This window comes from Cupressus sempervirens, chromosome 11 (assembly GCF_028749045.1).
Source record: "Cupressus sempervirens isolate cs-2001-9-10 chromosome 11, ASM2874904v1, whole genome shotgun sequence".
NCBI lineage: Eukaryota > Viridiplantae > Streptophyta > Pinopsida > Cupressales > Cupressaceae > Cupressus > Cupressus sempervirens.
The window spans coordinates 531,259,192-531,283,056 of NC_143128.1; the positions used below are offsets into that span (position 1 = coordinate 531,259,192).

The following is a 23,865-nucleotide window of genomic DNA, read 5'->3' on the forward strand; positions in this document are numbered from 1 at the left end:
AGGAACATAAAATCAAAAGAGATGATTCTATTCGAGATAACAAAAGGAAAATGAATTAGAATTTAGAAGGTGCAAATACCTGATCCCCCAAGAAACAATTTAAAGACTACAAACCCAACAAACCAAAACCAAGAGAAAATGGTAACAAGGATTTCAAAAGTAACCCCAATACAAATAAGAATGATAAGGGAAAAGAGAGGAAGGGACCACCAGCAAGATGCTACAATTGTGGAGGGGATCACTATGCTAACAAATGTCCTAGTAAGACAAACACCAACCAACCACCTCGACCCCCCCTACCACCACAGCAGCATGTTTACCAGCAGAGGATTCACACAACACTAGATAATCGACAAGCAGAACAACAGATAGGCTCGACCGAAACTACTAGTAAGATCTATGAAAACCCTGTTTCTATATTAATTGATACTAGAGCCTCAAATATGCTTTATATCTCCTAAGTTATTAGGTAGATTTCCAAAGAGGTCTAGTTACATGGCAAAAACATGGATGGTCAAGTATGCAAACCAGTCAAGGGCTAAGGTAGAGCAATGTCTAATTAAGGCATGGGTTGACTTTCCAAAATTCTCTACAGAACTAAACCTGTATGTAGCACCTCTTGGATCCTACAACATCATCATAGGCATTAATTGGCTTAGTGAGCACAAGGCCAAGGTTGACTGTCTTGCCAAAACAATAGAATGTTTGGATGATCAAGGCAATCCTGTAAGTATTAAGGGAGTTTTGCATGAAATCAAACCTCGTCAGTTATTTGCCATACAACTCAAGAGATGCAAAAGGAAAGGATGTGAGATTTTTGCAGTTAAAATTGAAGATGCAGATAGAAGTAACATGGAAGATGGAGAAATAGGGGATGAACCGAAATGAGCATTTGCAAACAAGTACCCATGTCTTGAGAAATTCCAAGATGTGTTTCCAAAAAAACTTCTCGGACTACCTCCATCTAGAGCTTTTGATTTTACAATAGATTTATTACCTAAGGCAAAACCTATATCCTGAGCTCCTTATTGGATGACCACTAAATTAATGAAACTACAGTTGTAGTAGCAGGATATGTTAGATAAGAAACTTCTTCGACCTAGTGTTTCACCTTGGGGAGCCCCGATATTATTCGTCAAGGACAAAACTATGAAATTGTGCATAGACTATAGGATGCTCAATAAGGTCACCATCAAGAATTGGTACCCACTTCCTAGAATCGGTGATTTGTTTGATCAAATGAAAGGCGCTACAGTATTCTCAAAAATTGACTTAAGATCAAGATACCATCAGCTCTACATCGAGGATGAAGATATTCACAAGACTGCGTTCAAGACTAGATATGGGCATTATGAGTTTACGATATTACCCTTCGGGTTAACTAACGCCTCAGTAGCCTTCATAAACCTGATGAATAGTATTTTTCAACACTGTTTGGATAAGTTTGTATTGGTCTTTATAGATGATATTCTGATCTACTTAAGAAACGAAAAAGAACATCTAGAAAAAGTTCTACAGAGGTTGAGAGAACGTAAGCTATACGGGAAGTTGTATAAGTGTGTCTTTTATCAAAAGGAAATCCAGTATCTAGGACATATTATATCAGCTAAAGGGATAACTTTAGATCCTTCGAAAATCAAAGCAATTAAGGAATGGCCCATACCTAAGAATGTGACAAAAGTCAAAAGCTTCATGGGGTTAGCAGGATTCTATAGGAAGTTTGTTAGAGATTTCTCTAAAATAGCTTACCCGATCACTTGACTTAAAAATAAGGGGAAGAAATTTTTATGGACTGAAAAATGTATGTCATCCTTTGAGTACTTGAAGGAGAAGTTAACTATTGTACCTATACTAGAAGTACCAGACCCCCAAAGGGAATTTGTGGTTTTAACTGATGCATTTGGGGAAGGATTAGGAGATGTACTGATGCAAGAAGAACAAGTTGTTGCATATGAATCAAGGAAGTTAAAGAACTACGAACAAAACTACGCTCCTCATGATCTGGAACTAGTCGCCATTGTGCATGCCCTCCAAATGTGGAGGCACTACTTGATAGGGAAGCCTTTTGAACTTCGATCAGATCACCACAACCTAAAGTACATCTTTACTCAACCCAACCTTAATGCCAGGCAGAGGAGATGGTTGGAATTTCTAGCAGATTTCAACTTTGACATTAGCTACATTAAAGGTAAAGAGAACAAGGTGGTAGATGCCTTGAGCCGACAAAGGCATGTTTCTGCTATGGCCATTATAAATATTAGATTAAGGGATCAAGTATTACAACATTTAAAGCAAGATGAATTCTATGCAGAGATTAGTCGTGCACTTCTCAGGGACCCACAGGAACCCAGGTACAAAGACTTTAGAATGGAAGAAGATGGATTATTAAGGTATGGTGATAGGATGTACATACCCAAAGCACTGGAAATCCAAAGAATGATTTTAGAAGAATTCCACTCAGCTCCTTATTCAGGACATCCTGGATTGACCAAAATGATGGCAAATATAAAACCACTATTTTTGGAAGGGGATGAAAACAGAAATAACGGATTATGTGGCAGGATGTCTAGAGTGCCAAAGAGTCAAGGTAGAACATCGTTATCCAACTGGCCTCCTATACCCAAACGAAGTACCAAAATGTAAGTGGCAGATAATTACCATGGATTTCATACAAGGACTACCCATGACTCAAAGCAAACACAACAACATTCTAATAGTGGTAGACAGACTGACCAAGGTGGCTCACTTCATACCTAGTAACCTAACCAACTTACAAATTCATGAGAGAGATTTTCAGCCTTCATAGAGTCCTAAAGAAGATTATCTTGGACAAGGATGTCAAAATAACCTCCAGATTTTGGCAAACACTATTCTTGGCCTTAGGAGCTAAGTTAAAAATTAGCGCATCTTATCATCCCAAGACTAATGGACAAACAGAGAGAGTAAACCAAGTTTTGGAAGATCTTCAAGGAGTTTATTGCATGGATCGGCCATACCAATGGGAAATGTATCTACCCTTGGTGGAATTTGCTTTTAATAATTCCCATCAATCCACCATTAAGACAGCACCCTTTGAGGCCCTATATAGCCACAAATGTAGAACACCGATAAGTTGGAATTGTGTCGAGGACAGGATTATTATCAGGCCTGAAATGCTCATGGTGATGGAAGAACAGGTGATCCAAATCCGTCAAAGATTGAAAGAAGAAAATGATAGATAGAAATGTTATGCATATACCAAAAGGATACCCAGAGAATTCTCAATAGGAGAAAAAGTGCTATTAAAAGTAAAACCCCAAAAGAGTACCATCAAGTTAGGTAAGAATGCCAAGTTAGCCCCAAGGTATGTGGGACCCTTTGAGGTCTTGGAAGTCGTGAACCCGGTAGCCTACAGAATCACACTACCTGTAGCTCTTGCCAGGATGCATGATGTCTTTCATGTGTCATATCTTAAAATGTTTACTTTGGTAATATGGTTATGTGTATTACTTTCCTAACTACTTTTATTTTTCAGAATTTAGTATTTAATTTCAGTCTAGAAAATTTGTATGTTACTCACATACTCACATAGAAAATTTGTATGTTAATTTCAGTCTAGGACATTCTATGTTGTCTTCTTCAAGAAGATCACATACTCTTCCTGTTCAATTGCTTTTCAATTTTAGCTTCATCATCCTTTGCCTTTGGTTCTATGTTTCTAACATCTTATTTTCAGACTCTTCCTTTGTGTTTTAGTTTCTATAATTATTATAATTTTAGGATCCAACTAAATTCATTGATGTGGAATCTTTTTTTCATCTTCTTCCATACTTAATTCCATATGATTGGGTCTTACAACAATCTTTAAATACCCCCTTTCAATGTCCAAGTCCTTCATCAGATTAAGCAGTTCTTGCATCAATGCACACAAAGACTTATCAACAATAGAAATCCTTTCAACTATGTTCCAACAACTGGACAACAAAAAAATGGCACTGAAATGAAGCATTTCAGATTGACAAACAACTGCTCGCTGCAACAAAAGTTATCTCAACCAACAGGCTGGGAAGATCACCAACTCTGATACCACTGTAATGACCACCTGGATTTTTCTTTTTTTGCGAACAATTTGCCAAACCTGATACAAAGGCAATCAAGGAAAGAGATTTCACAACAAAGATCAAATATGAAAGCTTCCTTGCTGCCATCTTTACAACTCTGTTCTAGCAGCTAGACAGCAAAAAAGGTACTAGAATGAAGCCACTGAAACTGAGAAACAATTGCTCACTGCAACAAAAGTTAGTTTAACCAACAGGCTTGCAAGATCACCATCTTTAATACCATTGTAGTGACAACCCTGTTTGATTTTATTTTATTTTTATATAAAATTTGCCAAACAAAATTTCACAACAAAAATCAAGTATTGAATGATTGGGTTGTGCAACAACCTTTACAAACTCCCCTTCAAATTTTAATGTATGAGTCCTTCATCAGATTAAACGGCTCTTGCATCAAATCACACAAATTTATCAACAATAGAAATTCTTTCAAGTTTTAACCCTTTTCTAGCAGCTGGACAACAAAAATGGTACTGAGAAGAAGCCACTCAAACTGACAAACAACTGCTCACTGCAACAAAAGTTTGCACAACCAAAAGGCTGGCAAGATCACCAACTCTAATACCACTGTAGTGACCACCCTGGTTTTTTCTTTTTTCTTTTCCTTTTTTGAGAACAATTTGCCAAACAAGATTTCACAACAAGGATCAATTATTAAATGCACAAAAGCTTCCTTGCTGTATCAAGGACTGTAATCAATTTTCAGGGTTCATTGAAACTGCTGTTTCACATTCATTTAAAACAAAATCATATAATTGACACCCCATTACATGAGGAAGTTAGTCCAGAGTTTCATAGCATAAGAGTCTTGGAAATGACATTAGTCAAGAGTTTCATACCATACGAACCTAGGAAATGACATTAGTCAAGAGTATCATAGCATAAGAACCTTGGAAATGACATAAACGAAAGCTCCCAAATCTGGAAATGTGGTTGCAAAATTATAACAGGGTTGTTTTCTACAATCTCAGACATGTTAAGCAGTCTATTATCTCTTCTATTACAAGAATCATTGTGATGGTTTTTGCTTGCATAAACTCAAACTGTTTAAGATTTGGTGCATAAATGCAAAGGTAGGAAGAAATATATAACACCAATTGAACATCCATTAAAACTTCAACTAAAAACCTTGAGAAAAAAGCATTATATGGTGGTTAAATACCTGCTGTTGCAGATAGCAGTTATGGACAGCAAATAGCAACCTCTAAACTATCATTGTCTCATCCTGAGAAGACCAACCAGCTCGAGTGATAATGCCTTCATGCTTTCTTTTACACTGAAAACTAGTAAGATCAGGTGCCCGAAAAACTACAGGTATGAAAGAGCAACTTCAACTATCTTCCCCTCAGGCTAGATTGCTGTCACAGGGCAATAAGACCAGAAAATTCATTACTCCCTCCAAAGCTGTTATTTTCACCCTAAAAGACTACCAGTGTCCCCTCTAAGCTGGAAGTCTCACTTGGTCTGCAAAAAAATCACCAAACCCAATTGGCCATGCTTTGCCTAAGGATCTCTTGCCGCTCCCTCAAATTGCCTATACAACTTGACGTGTACGACCCCCCCTGAAAGGAACCCATAACCAGATGAAAGTATCTTGAAATCTTATTAGAAGGGTCACCTAGAAGTCTGCAAGCCTTTGGTGCGGTACTGGAAAAGATTTAACCTTGATTATTGCCCTAATCAGCTTCAACAAAGGGTATGGCCTGGCCTTGAAGTGGAACAGCCTGCTTCAAATAACTAAATAAAGAATACCCCAAACAATCCAAAAAAGTTCAACTTACCATGAAAGAATGATGTGAATCTTGATTTCTCAAAACCCTAAAATGTCAAACTCTGCTATAATCAGTGTGTTTCCTGTGTCAAAATATTAAACCAGCTAGGATGGATCTTTCACCCTGCAAAAATAGTGTATTTGACAAGGGTTTCTGTCCTTAAATCAATCTCAAAAGAATTTCTGTGTTCATTCTACCAGCGTTCCATTATATATGTGAACTCTGAAAAATGAAATAAGTGCCAAAACTCCAATTTAAAGAGTTTGGAAGGAATTGAGGCATTTTAAAATTCAAGTATTTTATTTTCCCTCAAAAAAGCTCTCTATAACAACTTTGAGTCCCCCACATCTCCTAGGCCTCCAACTTGGGGAACAAAGAACCCTTTTTAAGTATTTACACACTAAAGTGAATGATAAAACATCACTTAATTACTTTCTTCCAAATATTAAAATATTACCAACCACCTTACAAAAACTTGCCAAGTAGTTGAAAACAAAAACAATCATGCCAAAACACAACTAATGTTGGAGAACGATAATTGATGCCAAGATGAGCGCTAACTATAAATAGCAATGTTATCCAAGGCTTGGGGAGAACAAACCCAGAAAGAAATATCAAAGTTTAGCAAGGACTGACGATAAAAAATGCAAAAGAACCCAGAACACTACAAAGAGCATTGTCACCAACTAGAGCACCAACTGAGCTCCAAACCATAACTAGATGTCAATAACACCCTAATGTGAGCTCTCCTAAAACAGTAGCACTCTCCCAGCCCACCAAGACACCTTAGGAAAACCCTAAAAACTGGCCAATGCTCACAAAACAACATGACATAGTGGGGCCATTACAAAATGAGAATGCATGATACATAATCCATATGATTACATATATGTATAAATATTATTCAATCAGGTTATTGATTTACATTATCATTCTCTCATTTAATTTTTGCCTTTCTATAGCCTACATTGCTCCCAAATTCTTATTTTTTCACATTTTTCTTTACCAAAAATTTTGTACACATTGAGTATTCATCTATAATATAGAGTATATATATTTATTGCAGCCATATTCTATTATTCATTCCTATATTGAAACACGTATACAAACGCATACAAATATAGTTTCAAGGTTGCATATAGGCTTCTAGAGATATGCATTTCATTATGAAAGGCTTTGTACTAACATAACTCTACATACATGCACAGAGATATTTACTTATGATTAGATATATTTCTTAGTTACCAGATTCGTCATATACAGGTCGGATCCGGATTCGGATCTGGATCCGGGCTCAGATCCAAGAGGATCCAGGCAGGATCCTTGACTCTACCCATGGATCCTGCAGATCTTGACAGATCCATGGGTAGAATCAAGGATCCTGCCCGGATCCTCACGGATCCAAGCCACAGCCCAAGGATCCAACGCGGATTTGCAGCAATGCAAGACATAAAAACAAAAAACAGTGGGCCCAAGTGCATTTTTTTATTTTTATTTTTGCTTCAAACCCTAAAAACAACCCTTTCATTCATGATGCAAGATCATTTGCTCTCTATTTTGCTCTCTCATAGTTTTAGAATTATGTATATTTCTTATTTTAAGTATATATATATATATATATAAACACGAATCATAATTGGGGGAAAAAATCCCGAATCCAAGGATCCAATTCACGTGCCCAAATTGGATTTGTTTCACAAATCGACAACTAAGATATATTTATATGCATGAAGAATTTACTTATGATTCGATACATTTATATCTATTTATACATCCTTTTGCCCTCATTCGTGGCTTCCTTCTATACGCATACACAGAAATTCTCATACATATCCTCTTGTTCCAATTTAAAAACATGCTCATACATAGTTTTTTAAATTATATTTTACTAAGTTCATAATGATTTTCTTTTATTCTTGTTGATTTTTTATTCATTCTCTCTCTTAACCCCTCTTCCCCACAGTTGTCCCTCATTCTCCAATCCTCTTTCATGTCCTCCCCCACCCCTCTATTTAAGATTATAAATTTATCAACCCAACTCTTCACTTTCCTCTTCCTAATGATGGATTACTGAATGTTCTCCAAAACACCATCAATACAAAACATACACACTTAATTCTAGATGCAACCTTTTAAATCTGTTGACTTAGCTCAAATTTTTCATTTTGACTTTTTCCTTTCAATGTGATCAGTGATGCTTTCTCTATAGATCCCACAATCTTGATATACATACAGGGACCCTATCCCTACTCATGAGTTTTAAAGTTTTAATATTCTCTTACCTCATAAACTTGTATCAAGAATTTCTTGTAGATTGAACCAAGGTCTTCATTGTGGCACTTTACCACTCAATCACACTAGTTGTAGTGGCTTTTTAATTTTAGGTTTACAACATAACATTTTTATGTAATGTACTATTCAATTTTGTTATAAAGCTCATTAATTTAATACTAAAAACAACTTTTGCAATCCATTTGTGTGGGTTGTTGAAAAACTAGTGTAACTTCAAGAGAGATCTTCTCTCCGTTTGTGCCTACTGCAAGTCTCCAACAATTTATTAGCTTATATCATTTTTGGCCTGTTTTGCTTAAGTCAAAGGCTTCCAGCAATTTCTGTAAAGGCTTCCAGCAATTTCTGTATCCTCTACTAAAGTCAACGATTGAGTTGTAGTCACTTTCGGCAATATTCATATTATCTTTATAATTCAGAACCATCCTTCTTTAGTATAAAATTGTCGAGATATGAGTCCATGTGGATTGGATGGGATATGAGTCCACGTAAATATGATTGTCGAGTGCAATTCTTTGGTTTCGACTGTTCCTTCCATGTCATCGGCAGTGGGTTGTGGCGGTTTCTTTGTAATGATCTTCCTCCTTATATTTGTATGCACGTGTCCAAGTAAAGCTCCCATTACGTCCTGCTCTCTTCTCAGGGGTCATTTAATGTTGGAGTTTATTATATACCTTCTTCATCGGGATTGGGTGGTGTGGTTTTGTTCCTTTATTCAGAGCGTAAACTTCGAGAGTGTGCTCGTGCATTTTATATGTTCATTCTATTCTGTGTTCGATGTGTGTGTGTTACATCCCAATTTTTGACCTACCTTGAAATATAGCCGTTGAGGTTCGCATGAAGTCAATTGGCAAGTTAATTTGATATAATATAGCGAAATGGTAAGATAGTTGGTCGTTATAATTTCAAGTGAAGATGATATGTTAGTTGATCGTTGTTCACGAATTCATAGAATTAAGATGAAAGGTTAACTGTTATGATTATTTATGATTATATAATATATATATTAATTACGAAGAATTTCCTTTCAAAAAGCATGTCGAAGGGGTGAAAGCATTGTTAGAAAAGAATTAGGCAGGGCATCACCATCACTAGGCAGACGAGTAAAGGACCTAGCCAGAATACATCTGCGAGACTTGCATGAGTTATTTAATAATTTAATTTAATTAATTAGGTTAAAATATATAAACGTATCTCAAAGGATTTTAATATATCTTTCATCATATTATTTTAATTAATTATTTATAAACATTCATATTTACAAATAATTTGGCACCATTATAATTTAATAAATAATAAAGTAATGTTGCTTGTACATATGAGATTTTAATAACATTTGAATTATAATAACATTTCAATTATTATAATTCTCGAATTATAACTTTTCAACTCTATTCTTTCCGATTTAATATTCTTTGCTTTTTAATGATAATACTTCGCATGGAGATCGATTTAATTTTGGACAAAATGAATTGTATAATTATTTTCAACTTGATTTCTTTTTAAAATTCGATTTAAATGGCATTTGAATGGCTTCTTGTAACTGAAGGTAGCCAAAGAGCCAAAGCCATCTTTTTATTAGAGTTTTGGTGATTGCTTTTAAAAAAATTAAAAATTTTTTTGGTACCTGACTTCCATTATTAATCATGGCAATAGCATTTGGGGTTTTTGGGGGAAATTTCCTTAGCGTCCCATACTCTTGTATACCTGCAATTTAATATATGCCTTGGTGCGATGAATGTATGCACTGCTGTATTTCTGCAGGTCCTTTTTGAAATCTGTAGCAGCACCTTTCCAATCCAGCATGCCGTACAAGTTCTGATCTTACTGAAGATTTACGTCGTATTTATACGCTGGAGTTTCCTGCAAGCAAACCAAAGAAGAGTTAATACAAATTGGCTCCAGAGAGTCTGGACATACACAGGTTATGTGGTAGTCAATCTCACATTTGGTGCTGTGAATAGTTGAAATGTTTTTGAATCCACTCTTTCCTTTCAATCTTTATACCATGCTAATCGGTGTCTTGTTATCATTTCCTTACCATATTTAAATAGATTCTGATGCCGAAAATATATTCAGTCTGTATGGTGAATGCATGTAAACATAATCGTAAGTTTCCTAGATGGAATTCAATGGGTCATGTATCAGAGCATATGCTGTTCATTTGGGATTATCTCAGCCTTAGATTAATGAACCTATCTGAATACAATAATTGTGATTGCGTTTCACAGTTTCTTCTTTCTTGTTTGTTGTCGGCTACATATTGATAGAGCTAAGAATAAATTAATATGTTTTTCAAATCCTTTTCACTTTGATTGAGTATCCATCCATAGCCGACTAGGCATGTTGAAGAGAGATCAATTCATAATAGTAGCTGTTGGTAATCTGAGATTTATATGATCATTCACCAAAAAATCTTGAGTTTATCAATTATGATATCCGTTGGTAATTGTAATAAATTGATTGATTATATGAAACCGCACCATGCACATGCTATCACAATTTTCTGAACAAATCTAGAATACTATTAACACTGAGGAATTCACCAGCAGAGAAGCCATGAAAAGGTGAAGAGGAGGAGTTAATCTGCAAGAACGCAGAAGAGAATCAATTATGATAAAACTAACTAATTAAACATTCAATCTTGAAATCTTAAAGAACATAATTATGCAATCACAGACTGTGAAATGCTGGATGTAAGTAATCTTATTGAATAAATGACAGAATTGTCTGATTTGAGAATACCGAGTACCTGGGATTCACCTGGCTGTGTAGCCAAGAAGATGGATGAGGAGGTGAGAGAAAGGAACCAATAATATGAATCAGTACCAAATTGACTAAACAACGTTTATAAGAATTAAATTAATAGCTCATGCATATTCCTGATATTGTGATCTCCTGCTGCCAAGTTGTATGGTGATTTTACTAGGAAGTCCAGTGAATGGCAAGATGACCCCTGTCTGTTCCAGATAGGGAGGGCCTGTCTCATTAGAGATCATGTGGAGATAAGATTTGGTCTGAGGTTGGGTGGTTAAGCACCTGACAATGTTTCACCTTTCTCAAAATGTCAGACAAGCGTCAGATAGAGATAAGCTATGCATTCAATTGTTATCGGGAAAAGGTAATATCATTTTTATTTATGAGGAGGTAAGATTAAATCGAGCTAATTTATTGTTACTGTTAGATGCAAGATTTAGAATCGTGGATTGTTTTTTCTTTATATGGATATCAAATATAAGTATATTCTAACCTTGAGTTTTTATCATAGTTAAGCAATCGGAACGAAAGGAATTTGAAGCCCCGATTGAATCCGTCGTCACGGAAGCCCTAAATTGAATTTGTCATTGTGGAAGCTCTAAATTGAATTTGTCATCGCGGAAGCCCTAAATTGATTGAATCCATCGTTGCAAAAGCCCTAAAATGAATCTGTGGTATTGGAAGCCCTAAGTGAGATAGCGGTATCAGAAGCCCTAAATGAACCGAAGGTAAATGATGCCCTAATTGATACAGTGGTATGTGATGCCCTAATTTAAAATATAGTGGTATTTAATTGTAATTATCATTTGATTTTAAGATAGCGGTTTGTAAATGATAGTCATTGTATAAAATTGTTATAGAGGTATTTGAGGACTAACCCGGGTGGTTGTAGAAGCATCCCTAGTTGATTTCAATCTCAATTTTCGAGGTATGTGGTTTTTAATTTCTGTAATAATTTCATTTGATGGTACTTCAAGTTTTTAAGTTAAGAAATTTTGTCTAACTTATTTTAACTGTAAATCTTATTCACATGAATATGAAATGATATATCTATCTTCCTATGAAACGAAGTAATAACTATATTCTTTGAATATGTTATTTGATAATTTAGACTCAGGAAAAACGGGATGTTACAGTGTGTTCAATATTGAAGTTGCTTCGATATCATTTATTCAAGGTATCTAGAAGAGTTTTGTTTCTTGCATCTATAGTCCTTTGATCAGATTGCTCTTCAGGTTATGAGACTTTCTGAATTTACTCAAACATTCAGTCTTGTTGTGAAGACTTCATCAGAGTATTATTTCTAGCAATTTCATTTGAGAAACTATATTGTATAATTCTATGAGAGCTTGATATTGTCATTAATGTGTGAAGCTGATTCAAAATTGTGAAAGACTTGGAGAAGTTTTTTTCATTTAATAATAAAGGCATCATTTTTGTGCGGCTGGATTGTTTCCCTCGAAGAGGAGGGTTTTTCCCAGGAAAAAAAGTTCTTTGTTTTGTTTTTTATTTGTTATCATTCTAATCTGGTTCAAATTTAACATGGTATCAGAGCCAAGTTACTAGAAATCTGATTTGAACCAGGTTGCTCATCTCCTTATCTTTAATTCTCTTAGGGCCCGTTTGGTTGCTGGAATATGATTTGAGGATTGACATTTGAAATATTGGATTTGGAATTCTGGAACTTGAAATCCAGATTATAGTTTTGAGAGTTTGATTTGGTACTATTTGGTTCACCAAGAATTCATCATGAGAATACATATTTTCTCCATTTGGTTGCACATTTGTAGAACTGGAATACCAACCAGAATACCTCAGTAAAAAATAAGTTTGTATTCTGATTGAAATTGATGAGAAACGACTGATGTTTTTCACCCTTGTTTATATGTGGCATTCTTGTTGAGCAAGATAAGGATGATAAGTTTATATCCATTTTTGGCAGTGTCACCCATAGAATCAAAATCAGAAGAACCACTCTGTGAGCTTTTTCTGAACATCCCCGCAGCCTTAAAGCGTCACCCAAAAAATCGAAAGTAATTCCAAGACGGATGATATCTGCCGCCACTTCATCCACACCAAGGTTAGAATTTGTTGATTCCTACTTTGCTATGTGCTGGCCGATTCGTCTTGAAAGCCTGATCTTCATTAGTTCTTGTTCTTCTTTGTCAGCGTACTCCTCATTATCATTGAGGGCATCCTGGTATTGCATGTAATCAAAGACCAGATCATTCATATTGCTCTCGGTTTCAGTGAACTCCATCACTGATGGCAACTTGATGTTGCTCTCGTGCAGAGGCGACAAAATTTAACACAACAACGTGAGCGATTATAAGGCAAAGCAAGTGAGCAACAGACTAGGACAGACTTAAAAAAAATCATTTTAGTTAATTTGTAATGCTCACTTTGAACAAGTTGGAATTAAAATGGGAATTAAACCAATACCACCTATTTAGACGGAAGACCAAATTTGAGGCTTGAGGGGTAAATGGGGATAACAAGTTCTAATTTTCTCTAATTCTAATTCCAATTTTGCACAACCAAACATTGAATTAGAATTTTTTAAGAATTCCAACTGCCAATTCCATTCTAATTCCAGCAACCAAACGGGACCTTAGGGCCCATTTGGTGAGCGGAATACGAATACGTATTCTAGAATACGTATTCCAAAAATTTTGAATTCCTTGTTTGGATGCACCAAAATGGGATTGGAATACAAAGTAAAAATGGAATACGTATTCCATTTTTGGCCCAAAAATGGGGTTTTGCAATTCCACCAAAATAGGTGTTATTGGAATACGTATTCCCATTCCCACTTTTTTTATTTTAGAAAACATAAATTTTCGGGTCTGCGAATTCCCATCAAATATTGGCTGAACCAAACGGAGAACAGGAATACGTTCTATTCCAAAATACGTATTCCTATTCCGCTCACCAAACGGACCCTTAGTATTTACAAATGGTGAACGGACTTAAAGTTGAGGATAGATTGGAAGGTTCCTCAAACTTTGCATCTTGGAAACCCAAAATCCTAGTTGCCCTTAAAGAAAATGATTTACTAGATTATGTTACCTCTGCTAGTTTTGAACCTTCTAATGAGGCTGCTAAATCTCAGTGGAGGAAAAACAAAGTTTTGGCCAGAAAGATCATGATAGATTCTGTGAAAGATAATCTGATTCTAGTCATCACTAAATTTGATTCAGCTAAGGTGATGTTTGATACCTTGAAGGAGTTATATGAAATCAATAACACCAGCAGGGCTCTTGCCTTGAGAAGTCAGTTGCTGCATGTTAAGATGTCTAAAGGAGAACCTGTGGTTTCTTTCTTAATGAAAATTACAGATCTAAAAGATCAACTTGCTGTCAAAGGTGAATATTTCAGTGACAGAGATCTGGTAATGATTGCTCTAAATGGACTTCCTCACTCATGGGAATCATTCATTCAAAGCATCAGTGGTAGAGGTGAACTCCCTAAGTTTGATCATTTAAAAGGAGAATGTGTTCAAGAAGAATGCAGGCAGGAAGCAAGAGGTATTAATCAGAAATCCTTCCCTGAAGATGATCATGTACTTTCTGTTCATACATCTAAAGGAAAAAGGAAGAAAGGAAATTTAAAAGGTTCAAAGAGAAAGATCTTGATTCCTCTTCCAACATCAAGAAAAAGAAAAAAAATCTCTCTCACATTTAATGCTCCAGATGTGATAAGTTTGGTCACTATGCTAGATATTGTCATGTGAAACCAAAACCATCGCATGGAGCTACGATTGCAGATGTGGAGAACTATTCTCCGAAAAAGGAATCTTGCAAAAATTCTGAAGGTTTTCCTTTTGTTTCTGCTCTTTCCAGCAATATTCCATCTAACAATAATACTTGTCTGATTGACAATGGAGCCTCTTGTCATATTACCGGTTTCAAAATTAACCTATCAGACTTGAAGGTAAAAGATTATCATCTCAATGTCATTATTGGTGATGATGCTAGCTATTCTGTCAAAGGTGTTGGCTCTGCATCCTTTCATTTGGATCCTGGCATCCCTCTCCATCTAAGTGATGTTCTTTATGTTCTGAGTTTTAAGAGAAATTTGATTTCTATTTCTGCTTTAGAAGATAAGGGTTTCAATATAGCATTTGTTGATGGGAAAGTTTTAGCTTGGAAAAAGAATTTTGATTTTAATTCAGCTTGTGAGGTTGGTGTTCATCATGATAGTCTTTATCATTTCTGTGCTCATCCCGCTCAAGCTCTTTCTCTGAATTCATCTGATTCCTATGAATTATGGCACAAGAGATTTGGCCACTTGAATTTCAAGACTGTCATCTATGAAAATGTTGTTATTGGTCTTCCTCATCTTAAGAAGGATCACAAAGAAGTTTGCAAAGGTTGTGATTTAGGTAAGAACATTAAGAGTCCTTTCATAGTAGTGAATCTAGATCTAAAGGAATTTTAGATATCACTCATTCAGATTTATGTGGTCCTATGTCTGTTTTTTCTATTAGTGGATTCTGGTATTACATTTCATTTATTGATGACTTTTCTTGTAAGTCCTGGATCTAATTTCTTAAGTCTAAAGAATCAGATGAAGTGCTACCTCGATTCAAAGATTTTAAAGCTTTGGTTGAAAACTTGTCTAACGAGCATTAAGACCTTGCGATCAAACAATGGTGGAGAGTGTCTGTCAAGAATTTTTCAGAATTTTTGTTCAGAAGCTGGGATTCATAGGGAGTTTTGTGTTCCCTATAATCCTCAACAGAATGGTGTTGCTGAAAGAAAGAATAGGGCTATTATTGAAGCAGCCAAGGCTATTATTCATGATCAAGACCTTCCTATCTTCTTATGGGCTGAAGCCTGTAGAACAGCTGTGCATATTCAGAATCAGTGCCCTCATCAAATTCTTGGAGCTTAACTCTAGAAGAAGCTTTCTCAGGTATTAAACCAGATATAAGTCATTTCGGAATTTTTGGTTGTCCAGTTTTTATTCATATTCCTAAGGAGAAAAGATCTAAGCTTGAAACATCAGGAAAGGTGGCATCTTTGTTGGATATAGTGATTCATCTAAGGCTTATATGATCTATATCCCAGGTCAAAAATAGATTGAAACTAGAAGAGATGTTACATTTGATGAATTCAAGGCTTGTAATCCTTCTAAAGACTCAAGTTCTGCAAATTTTGAAGAAGATGTTGATATTCCTCAAGTTCCCTTCATTTCTAATCTAGTGTCTCCAATAGAGGTTGAGAGGGAGTCTCCTAATGCACATTTGAATTCTGATTCTCCTGATCTTTTAGATATTTCAGCAGGTCCTAGCTCCTCTTCTTCTACCAAGAAATGTCCTCTATGGACTAGAAATCTTGTGGAAGAAAGTGAGCTCTTTGCTGCCCCTCATGGCACATTTAGAGAAAGTAAGAGGCCTTATAAGTTTGCTGGCTATGTTGCTCTAATTTATCACTTTATTGCTTCAGAACCTTTTGGTGTTGAAGAAACTTCAAAATGGCAAGTATAGAAAGATGCAATTATGGAAGAATATCAGTCTATTCTCAAAAACGATGTTTGGGATATTGTTCCAAGACCCAAAAGTAAGTTTGTGATTTCTTCAAAATTGTTGTTTAAAATTAAGCGTTTTGCTAATGGTAGTATAGAGAAATATAAGGCTAGATTTGTTGCTACAGGTCTCTCTCAAAAGGAACGCATAGATTATGAGGAGACTTCTGCCCCTGTAGCTCACTATTCCTCTATTAGATCTATCATTAGTATTGCAGCTGTGACGGGCTGGAAACTCCATCAAATGGATGTTAAAACAGCATTTCTTAATGGTGTTATTGAAGAGGAAGTCTTTATTGAACAGCCTGAAGGGTTTGTTATTCATGGCAAAGATTCCTATGCATGCAAAATAAAAAAGGCTTTATATGGTCTTAAGCAAGCCCCTCGTGCTTGCTACAAAAGGATTGATAATTATCTTCTTAGCTTGGAATTTGAAAAGAATGCTGCTGATTCGAATTTATATTTTCAAAAGAGCAATAACAATTTTCTGATCCTTGTGCTTTATGTAGATGATTTATTCCTTACTAGTGATGATAGTATGATTATGAAATGTAAAAAGTATCTTAAAACGGAATTTGAAATGAAAGATCTGGGCTTCTTACATTATTTCCTTGGTCTTGAGGCATGGCAATCACCTAAAGGTATTCTTCTAAGCCAAGGTAAATATGCCTTAGATATTCTGCAAAGATTTGGTATATTGGATTCTAAATCCATGGCCACTCCAATGGAAGCAAATCTTAAGAAATTCTATGAGATTGCAGCTGGTTTAGATCTGATTGATCCTACCATTTATAGACAGCCCATTGGTTCCCTTGTGTACTTAGTTAACACAAGGCCTGATATTTGTTATGCTATTAATGCTTTGAGTCAATTCATGTGTGAACCAAGGCAAATTCATTTAGTTGCAACCAAACGTATTATGAGATATGTTTGTGGTATATTGAGTTTTGGTTTTGTTTTTATTCAAAAACTGATTTAACACTGACAGGCTTTTCTAATACAGATTGGGCAGGACGTGTTTCTGACAGAAAGAGTACTTGAGGATATTGTTTCAAGCTGGGTTCAGCAATGACTTCTCGGTGTAGCAAGAAGCAATCTTGTGTAGCTAAAAGCACTGCTGAACAAGTGTATGTAACAGCATGTATGGCTGCAAAAGAAGTTGTGCGACTTCGCAAATTACTCTCTATACTCTTTGGTCAAATGGTTGAACCTAATATGATTATGCATGATAATCAAAGTTGTGTAAAGCTTTCAGTTAATCAAGTTTTTCATGACAGATCTAAACATGTAGAAATTAAATATCATTATCTCAAAGACATGGTTCAAAGGAAATTTATTGAACTCAAGCATGTTTCTACTGAAGAACAAGTTGTTGATATTCTCACCAAGTCTCTTCCCAGGATGAAGTTTAACTACTTCCAAAAGAAGCTTGGCCTAATGGAGAATGCTATGCTTGCTGAGAGAGAATCTCAGCTTCAGTAATCATTTCATGACGAGTACTTCTCTGGGAGGGAAGTCATTTAATGATGCTCCTTGTGTTCATCCTCTGCAAGTAGGCATGATGAAAATACTTCACCCACTGCAAGTAGGCATGGTGACTTACCCTCTGCGTGTAGGCATGGTGTAAAAGCAATCTTCTCAGGGAGAAGATTGAGGTGAAAATCCTCATTCAAACACCCTCTGCAAGTAGGCATGGTGTACTCCATCCTCTACAAGTAAGCATGAGGGAAATATGATGCATTAATCACTTGTTTTCATCTTATACGAGTAGCTATGATGAAATATGTTTTGATAACAATTGTTGTATTTTGATACTGTTATAAGGAGATAACAATAGTATTTTGTGAATGCAATTGTTATGTATTTTTTTGTTGTTATATTGAGATAACATTAATCTATTGTTATAGTGTGATAGCAATAGTATAAATTTTATGAGAAATGTTGAATTAACCATTTGATTGGTTGCAGCCCCTTGCTCTTGTCTCATAAGGACAAATCTAAGATCTCTCTCTCGCTAAGAGGAAGTGTTGAAAAACTGGTGCGGCTTCAAGAGAGACCTTCTCTCTGTTTGTGCTTGCTACAAGTCTCCAGCAATTTATTAGCTTATATCATTTTTAGCGTGTTCTGCTGAAGTCAAAAGCTTCCAGCAATTTTTGTATCCCCTGCTGAAGTTAATGATTGAGTTGTAGTCACTTTCAGCAGTATCCATATTATCTTTATAATTCAGAGCCATCCGTCTTCAGTATAAGATTGTCGGGATATGAGTCCACGTAAATATGATTGTCGGGTGCAATTCTTTGGTTTCAACCGTTCCTTCCATGTCATCGGCAGTGGGTTGTAGCAGCTTCTTTGTAACAGCCTTCCTCTTTATCTTTGTATGCGCGTGTCCAAGTAAAGCTCCCGTTACGTCCTCCTCTCTTCTTAGGGGTCGTTCAACATTGGAGTTCATTATATACCTTCTTCATCGGGATTGTGTGGCGTGGTTTTGTTCCTTTATGCAGAGCATAAACTTCAAGAGAGCACTCGTGCATTATTGTGTGTTCATTCTATTCAGTGTTCAGATGTGTGTTCATTCCTATTTTGATGTCCATGCTTTCAGAGGCTCTTTTCTATTAGCATGATTAAGCTGGTGGACGTCTTCAGTCTTCTCACTACCTTCTGCATACACAATACTGAAGTTGCTTCGATATCATTTATTTAAGGTATCTGGAAGAGTTCTGTTTCTTGCATCTATATTCCTTTGTTCAGATTGCTCTTCAGGTTGTGAGATTTTCTGAATTCATTCAGACATTCAGTCTTGTTGTGAATACTTCATCAGAGTATTATTTCTAGCAATTTCATTTGAGAAACTATATTGTATAATTCTGTGAGAGCTTGTAATTGTCATAAGTGTGTGAAGCTGATTCAAAATTGTGAAAGACTTGGAGAAGTTTTCTTCATTTAATAATAATAAAGGCATCATTTTTGTGGGGCTGGGTTGTTTCCCTCGAAGAGGAGGGTTTTTCCCAGGATAAAAAGTTCTCTGTTTTTGTTTTTAATTTGTTATCATTCTAATCTGGTTCAAATTTAACATGGGTGTGCAGGTGCCTAAACTATGCTTATGCTTTGGCAGGTTGAATGTGTGATGAGATTGAGTACACTACATTTTCATTTTGCTTTTCTAAATGTTGATACACACTGAAGAAACAATTTTAGATACAGTACCATATGAAATATAAATAAGGAAAAATATAGTTTACAACTTTACATCTTTTAGAGTTAGAAAAATATGTGGAAATTAGAATGGAATAGAGGAGTCCAATACAAAATTAAGTCATCCATTTAAATATATTTTGATAAGATAAAAAAAAGCCAACCCACCTGATTGAGCATCCATTTAAATCCAACAGCTGCAGTGCATTCTTTCTTAGAAGCGCTGCTCTTCCAGTCGAGATTATATATTGCATCAAGAATTCTTTTAATGGAACCAAAGTTATTTCTCCTTGTCTCATCTAGAAATACTTCTCCATGTGAACTGATGTTTGGATGACTGTTCAGGAGTGTCTCAAACCACCCACTTCCAGATCTTTGCATGGATAAAATCACAAAATTGTGCACTGGAGTACAAGAGCATTCTTCTCTGCGTAACAAAATAATAACAAAACATTATCGAGTTGTTTTGATAAGACTGGGGTACAAAAATATCAAATGAAGCTAACAATTAAGATCCCATAAATAACAATTCAATACCGATTGTAAGAAGTAGGTTGAGGATAATGTGTGGAAATGCTATGATCAGTTTGAAGCTGGCATGTTGCTACATTTTCTCTGCTGTTTAAAGGCAAAACCCTTTTCGATTTCCTGATTGAAATCCTCTGGTCGATATTCATATAGCACAGGCATATTCCGCTTAATCCCACAAATGCAAGAATGAGCAGCTTTGTTGCCACGGACACTTGCTTCTTTGGATATTTTTCCTGCATGGATAATGGTTTGCCACATAAAATGGGATCAAGGATCAACGAAAGTTGTTGTTTCTTTAGTAGTACAAAGGGAATCTCCGAAATCTTGAATCTTCATTGACTTGAGGCGACACCTAAATATATATACAAGATCATAAAGGCCTTTAAATCCATATTACATAAGAGAGAGTTACTGATGCAAAAGGCATGCAAATAATGAATCAACAGGTAACATAACCAACAGTATATGAGATAAACTCTAAATTAAATCTTTTGAGTGGGTTTCATTCCAAGATACTATGAGAGGAAAAAAATGTGTCCACTGTGTAGGCTCGTGAAAGACCGAGGATGGAAGCATGCAATCATTTTATATACTAACAATAATCGCCAGCAGAAATTTGTGAATAAACTCATATAAAAGTAACTTGAGGTCCATAATACCTATGTGCCATCCTAGGGGGTTCATTAACTTAACCAATTCAATTGAATTGTTAATGGAACACATAGGTGTCGAGTATATACTCAAATTCATAGTTTCAAATATCAAATGCATTAAAATCTAATAGCACAATCAGACCTAAAACTCTTCGTTTTCCATGGCATCTTATTTCTCATGGACACTTTGTTTCTTAGAAAACTCGTACAACACAAATGCAAATGACTACAGCTCCTATAACCTATTTGTTTTCAATTACTTGACAATTAATCCAGTTGTTTTACAAGGGTGTAAACTTCTTACTTCTAATCAATAAAAGAGACCACCAATAAACAAAATCTGAGAATTCTTTAACTCCAGCAATGAAGGAAAACGTTATATCTCTGCTTCACTCTATTTTGTTGAGCATGCGTATCTTATAATCTTTCAAAAGCATCATGTGTATATTTGTATACATGCCTTAAGCATTTCACCTCAACGCTATTCTTTAATATTGCCAGCCAACCGTTTATGATTACTACTTCTCTATGTCAATGCGGTTCAGTAAGCAACGGCTACATTGATCATTGTAACTGTTACTGACATTTTGTCCTGAATTAAACAAAAATGCCAAAGGATACGAGGATTGTCTTTCTGATTCGGTGAGCTGGGATTAATGGGAAGCTGGTATGTGCAAAAAACCACAGTTTTAAGAAATGCAATAAATGTGGTAAGAAATGTGTGGAGATAATGGAATATGCTCTGAGACTCCTATTATTCCTGCTAATGTTGGTATTTCTCGTTTTGTCCCTCGGTGCACGCAAAAGTAAATTGACCAAGATTATCTTTATCTAAGTCTCCTGAGTGTCAATCTTTCTGAAAAGAGATGAGTGCTCTAAATACCACGCACTCCCAAGAAAGAAATGGCGATGAGATCTAACAAGGAAGAACGCATAAAACAAAAGGTCAAAGAGGAAAACAACTTACAGTGACCACTTCAGTACAATCCCGTGTAAAACCCAAGTAAATTCCAAAACTTCTCTACTTAAACAAACTCCATCCAATCAACACCCACCAGAGAAGCGCTAAAATGTTACTTCTCTTGTAACAGAACAACAACCGGACGGACATAACTAAGGAAAACCCAAATGGCTATCCAACGTTGGCAAAAACTCGTTAACCTACTACACTCCCAAATTCCCACATCGCATTCACGAAGTGCCAACAACCTCGAAACTGCCTTGGAAAGAAAACTCCATACCATTCTACAAAATTAAATAAACAACAAAATACAAAAGTGGCGGGTTACCCGATCAAATTCTTGTTGAAACTCAATAATTCTGTCTGCAATGAATGCCAGCAGAAAAGAATTCCCAAAATAGGTTCAAAAAAATTTCTATTTTTCACCCTGTCAACAATATCTTGAAGAATAAGTTACATGACACCGACTTTACTTTGGTGTGATATGTGCATTCGGTATGAGCAGACAACACGCATCCGGAAAAGAAAAACGTTAAATGTGACTCACCCCACAACCAGAAAAGACGAACCCCGATTAAAGATGATGGGTTGCTGCAAAACTGGGTGTCGCTCATTCCAAGAAGTTGAATCTATCAGGAGACAGGATACAGGGCATTCACTGGAAAATACAAATGCCCGCCATTCTCTTGACTTTGCTTCGACTTGTTGAAGCTGTAGTCTACTTACTACCATGGATCCTAAGATGTCCCCTTCTACAGTTCGTCGCTGTCGTCTAAAATGTCCAATGTACACGCGTTGCAAAAACTATGATGCCAGATCGTTTTGAACAGGTTTCTAGTACTGCAGACAGATGCTCTCGCGAACTCACCTCACAAAATATTAAAATTTGAAATTCTCGACAGTGTCATAATTATTAGCACATTCCATGGGAATGAAACTAAATGGCTGCTAAAACGATTGTTAGTCCCTGCCTATCTATAGGCAGCGTACTAATGTTCTTTTTTATCCTCCCTATTAAATTTTTGGAGAACAATTACTCTATTTTTAAAGTTATTCTTAAAGTTTAACAAACTTTCTATTTTAAAATTAATTTATATTATTACTTTTTTCTAATTGGTTCATCACATTTTTGAAAAGATTTATTTTAATTTTTCACTTCAAAAAATATAATATTTTCTAACATGCATTAATGAATTCATTAATTAGAGCTCTATCTTTTCCATATTTGTGATGCGTCATAGTTCATGCCTAATGCATAATGGTTGTAGATGTGTAGATGAGTGAGAATAAGGTTAAATAGTTCTAAATTAACATTGTGAATGCATTAATTTTTGCCCAGAAATGCACTTGGGATCTGATAGGATGACTCATATTTTATTATTAAGTTCTCATGTTATATTATTATATATTTGGGTATTTAAGCCCAACAATAACAGGCCAAAGTACCCAATATGGCACTAACTACCTAATATCATACTATGATCAATACATATGCTTTAAACAAATTTGCACCTTCTACATTGACAACTTAAAATATGTGCAATTGGGAAAGTTATCCATACCAATATTTGAATTATAGAACTTGAAGAAGTGATGAAGCATTTGGAGTATCGCATTATATGTTTAAACATGTTATGCATGTTACTAGATAACCATAAGTAGTTGGAAAAACTCCCTCAACGATCAATACATATAAATTTGATGTTGATGAATAAATATGATCTAATAAATAATAAATAGAATATAATTATTTAATTTTAATACATAATTTATAAAAACTTAATAATAATTTACATATCTTTTAGAATTGAATTATTTCTTTTTTGTAGTTATTTCCTTTAGTATTTTTTTTGATGTAAAATATAATTATTAATTTAATATTAAAATATATATTTAAGTTTTAAATATATTTAAACTAAATGATAAATTGTTTAAATATAAAATATTATTAATAATAAATGATATAATTTACAAATTGTAACACTTATCAATTATGCATATTACAAACAATATTATAAAATATAATTTAAAAATAATATTGCTTAATTTATTTTTACAAAAGTAAAATAATAGTAATAATTTAA

General features: G+C 35.2%; 1 protein-coding gene across 4 annotated transcripts in view; it reads right to left on the reverse strand.

The window, feature by feature from the left end:
- The window catches only part of LOC149530718 (uncharacterized), a 44,045-nt gene extending 21,314 nt beyond the window's left edge, over positions 1-22,731 (reverse strand). For 2 of the 4 annotated variants that reach the window (XM_089809031.1, XM_089809028.1), the window contains exons 1-3: positions 22,329-22,731; positions 20,174-20,519; positions 19,805-20,063 (exon numbers count right to left, since the gene is read on the reverse strand). In XM_089809031.1, coding sequence (XP_089665157.1) covers positions 19,805-20,063; positions 20,174-20,406 — 492 coding nt within the window. In that variant the 5' untranslated portion in view covers positions 20,407-20,519; positions 22,329-22,731. Of the gene's footprint in view, positions 1-19,804; positions 20,064-20,173; positions 20,520-21,787; positions 22,289-22,328 lie in introns of those variants that run through there. The other 2 variants (XM_089809030.1, XM_089809029.1) reach the window with 2 other exon arrangements.
- Positions 22,732-23,865: the final 1,134 nt, after the last annotated feature.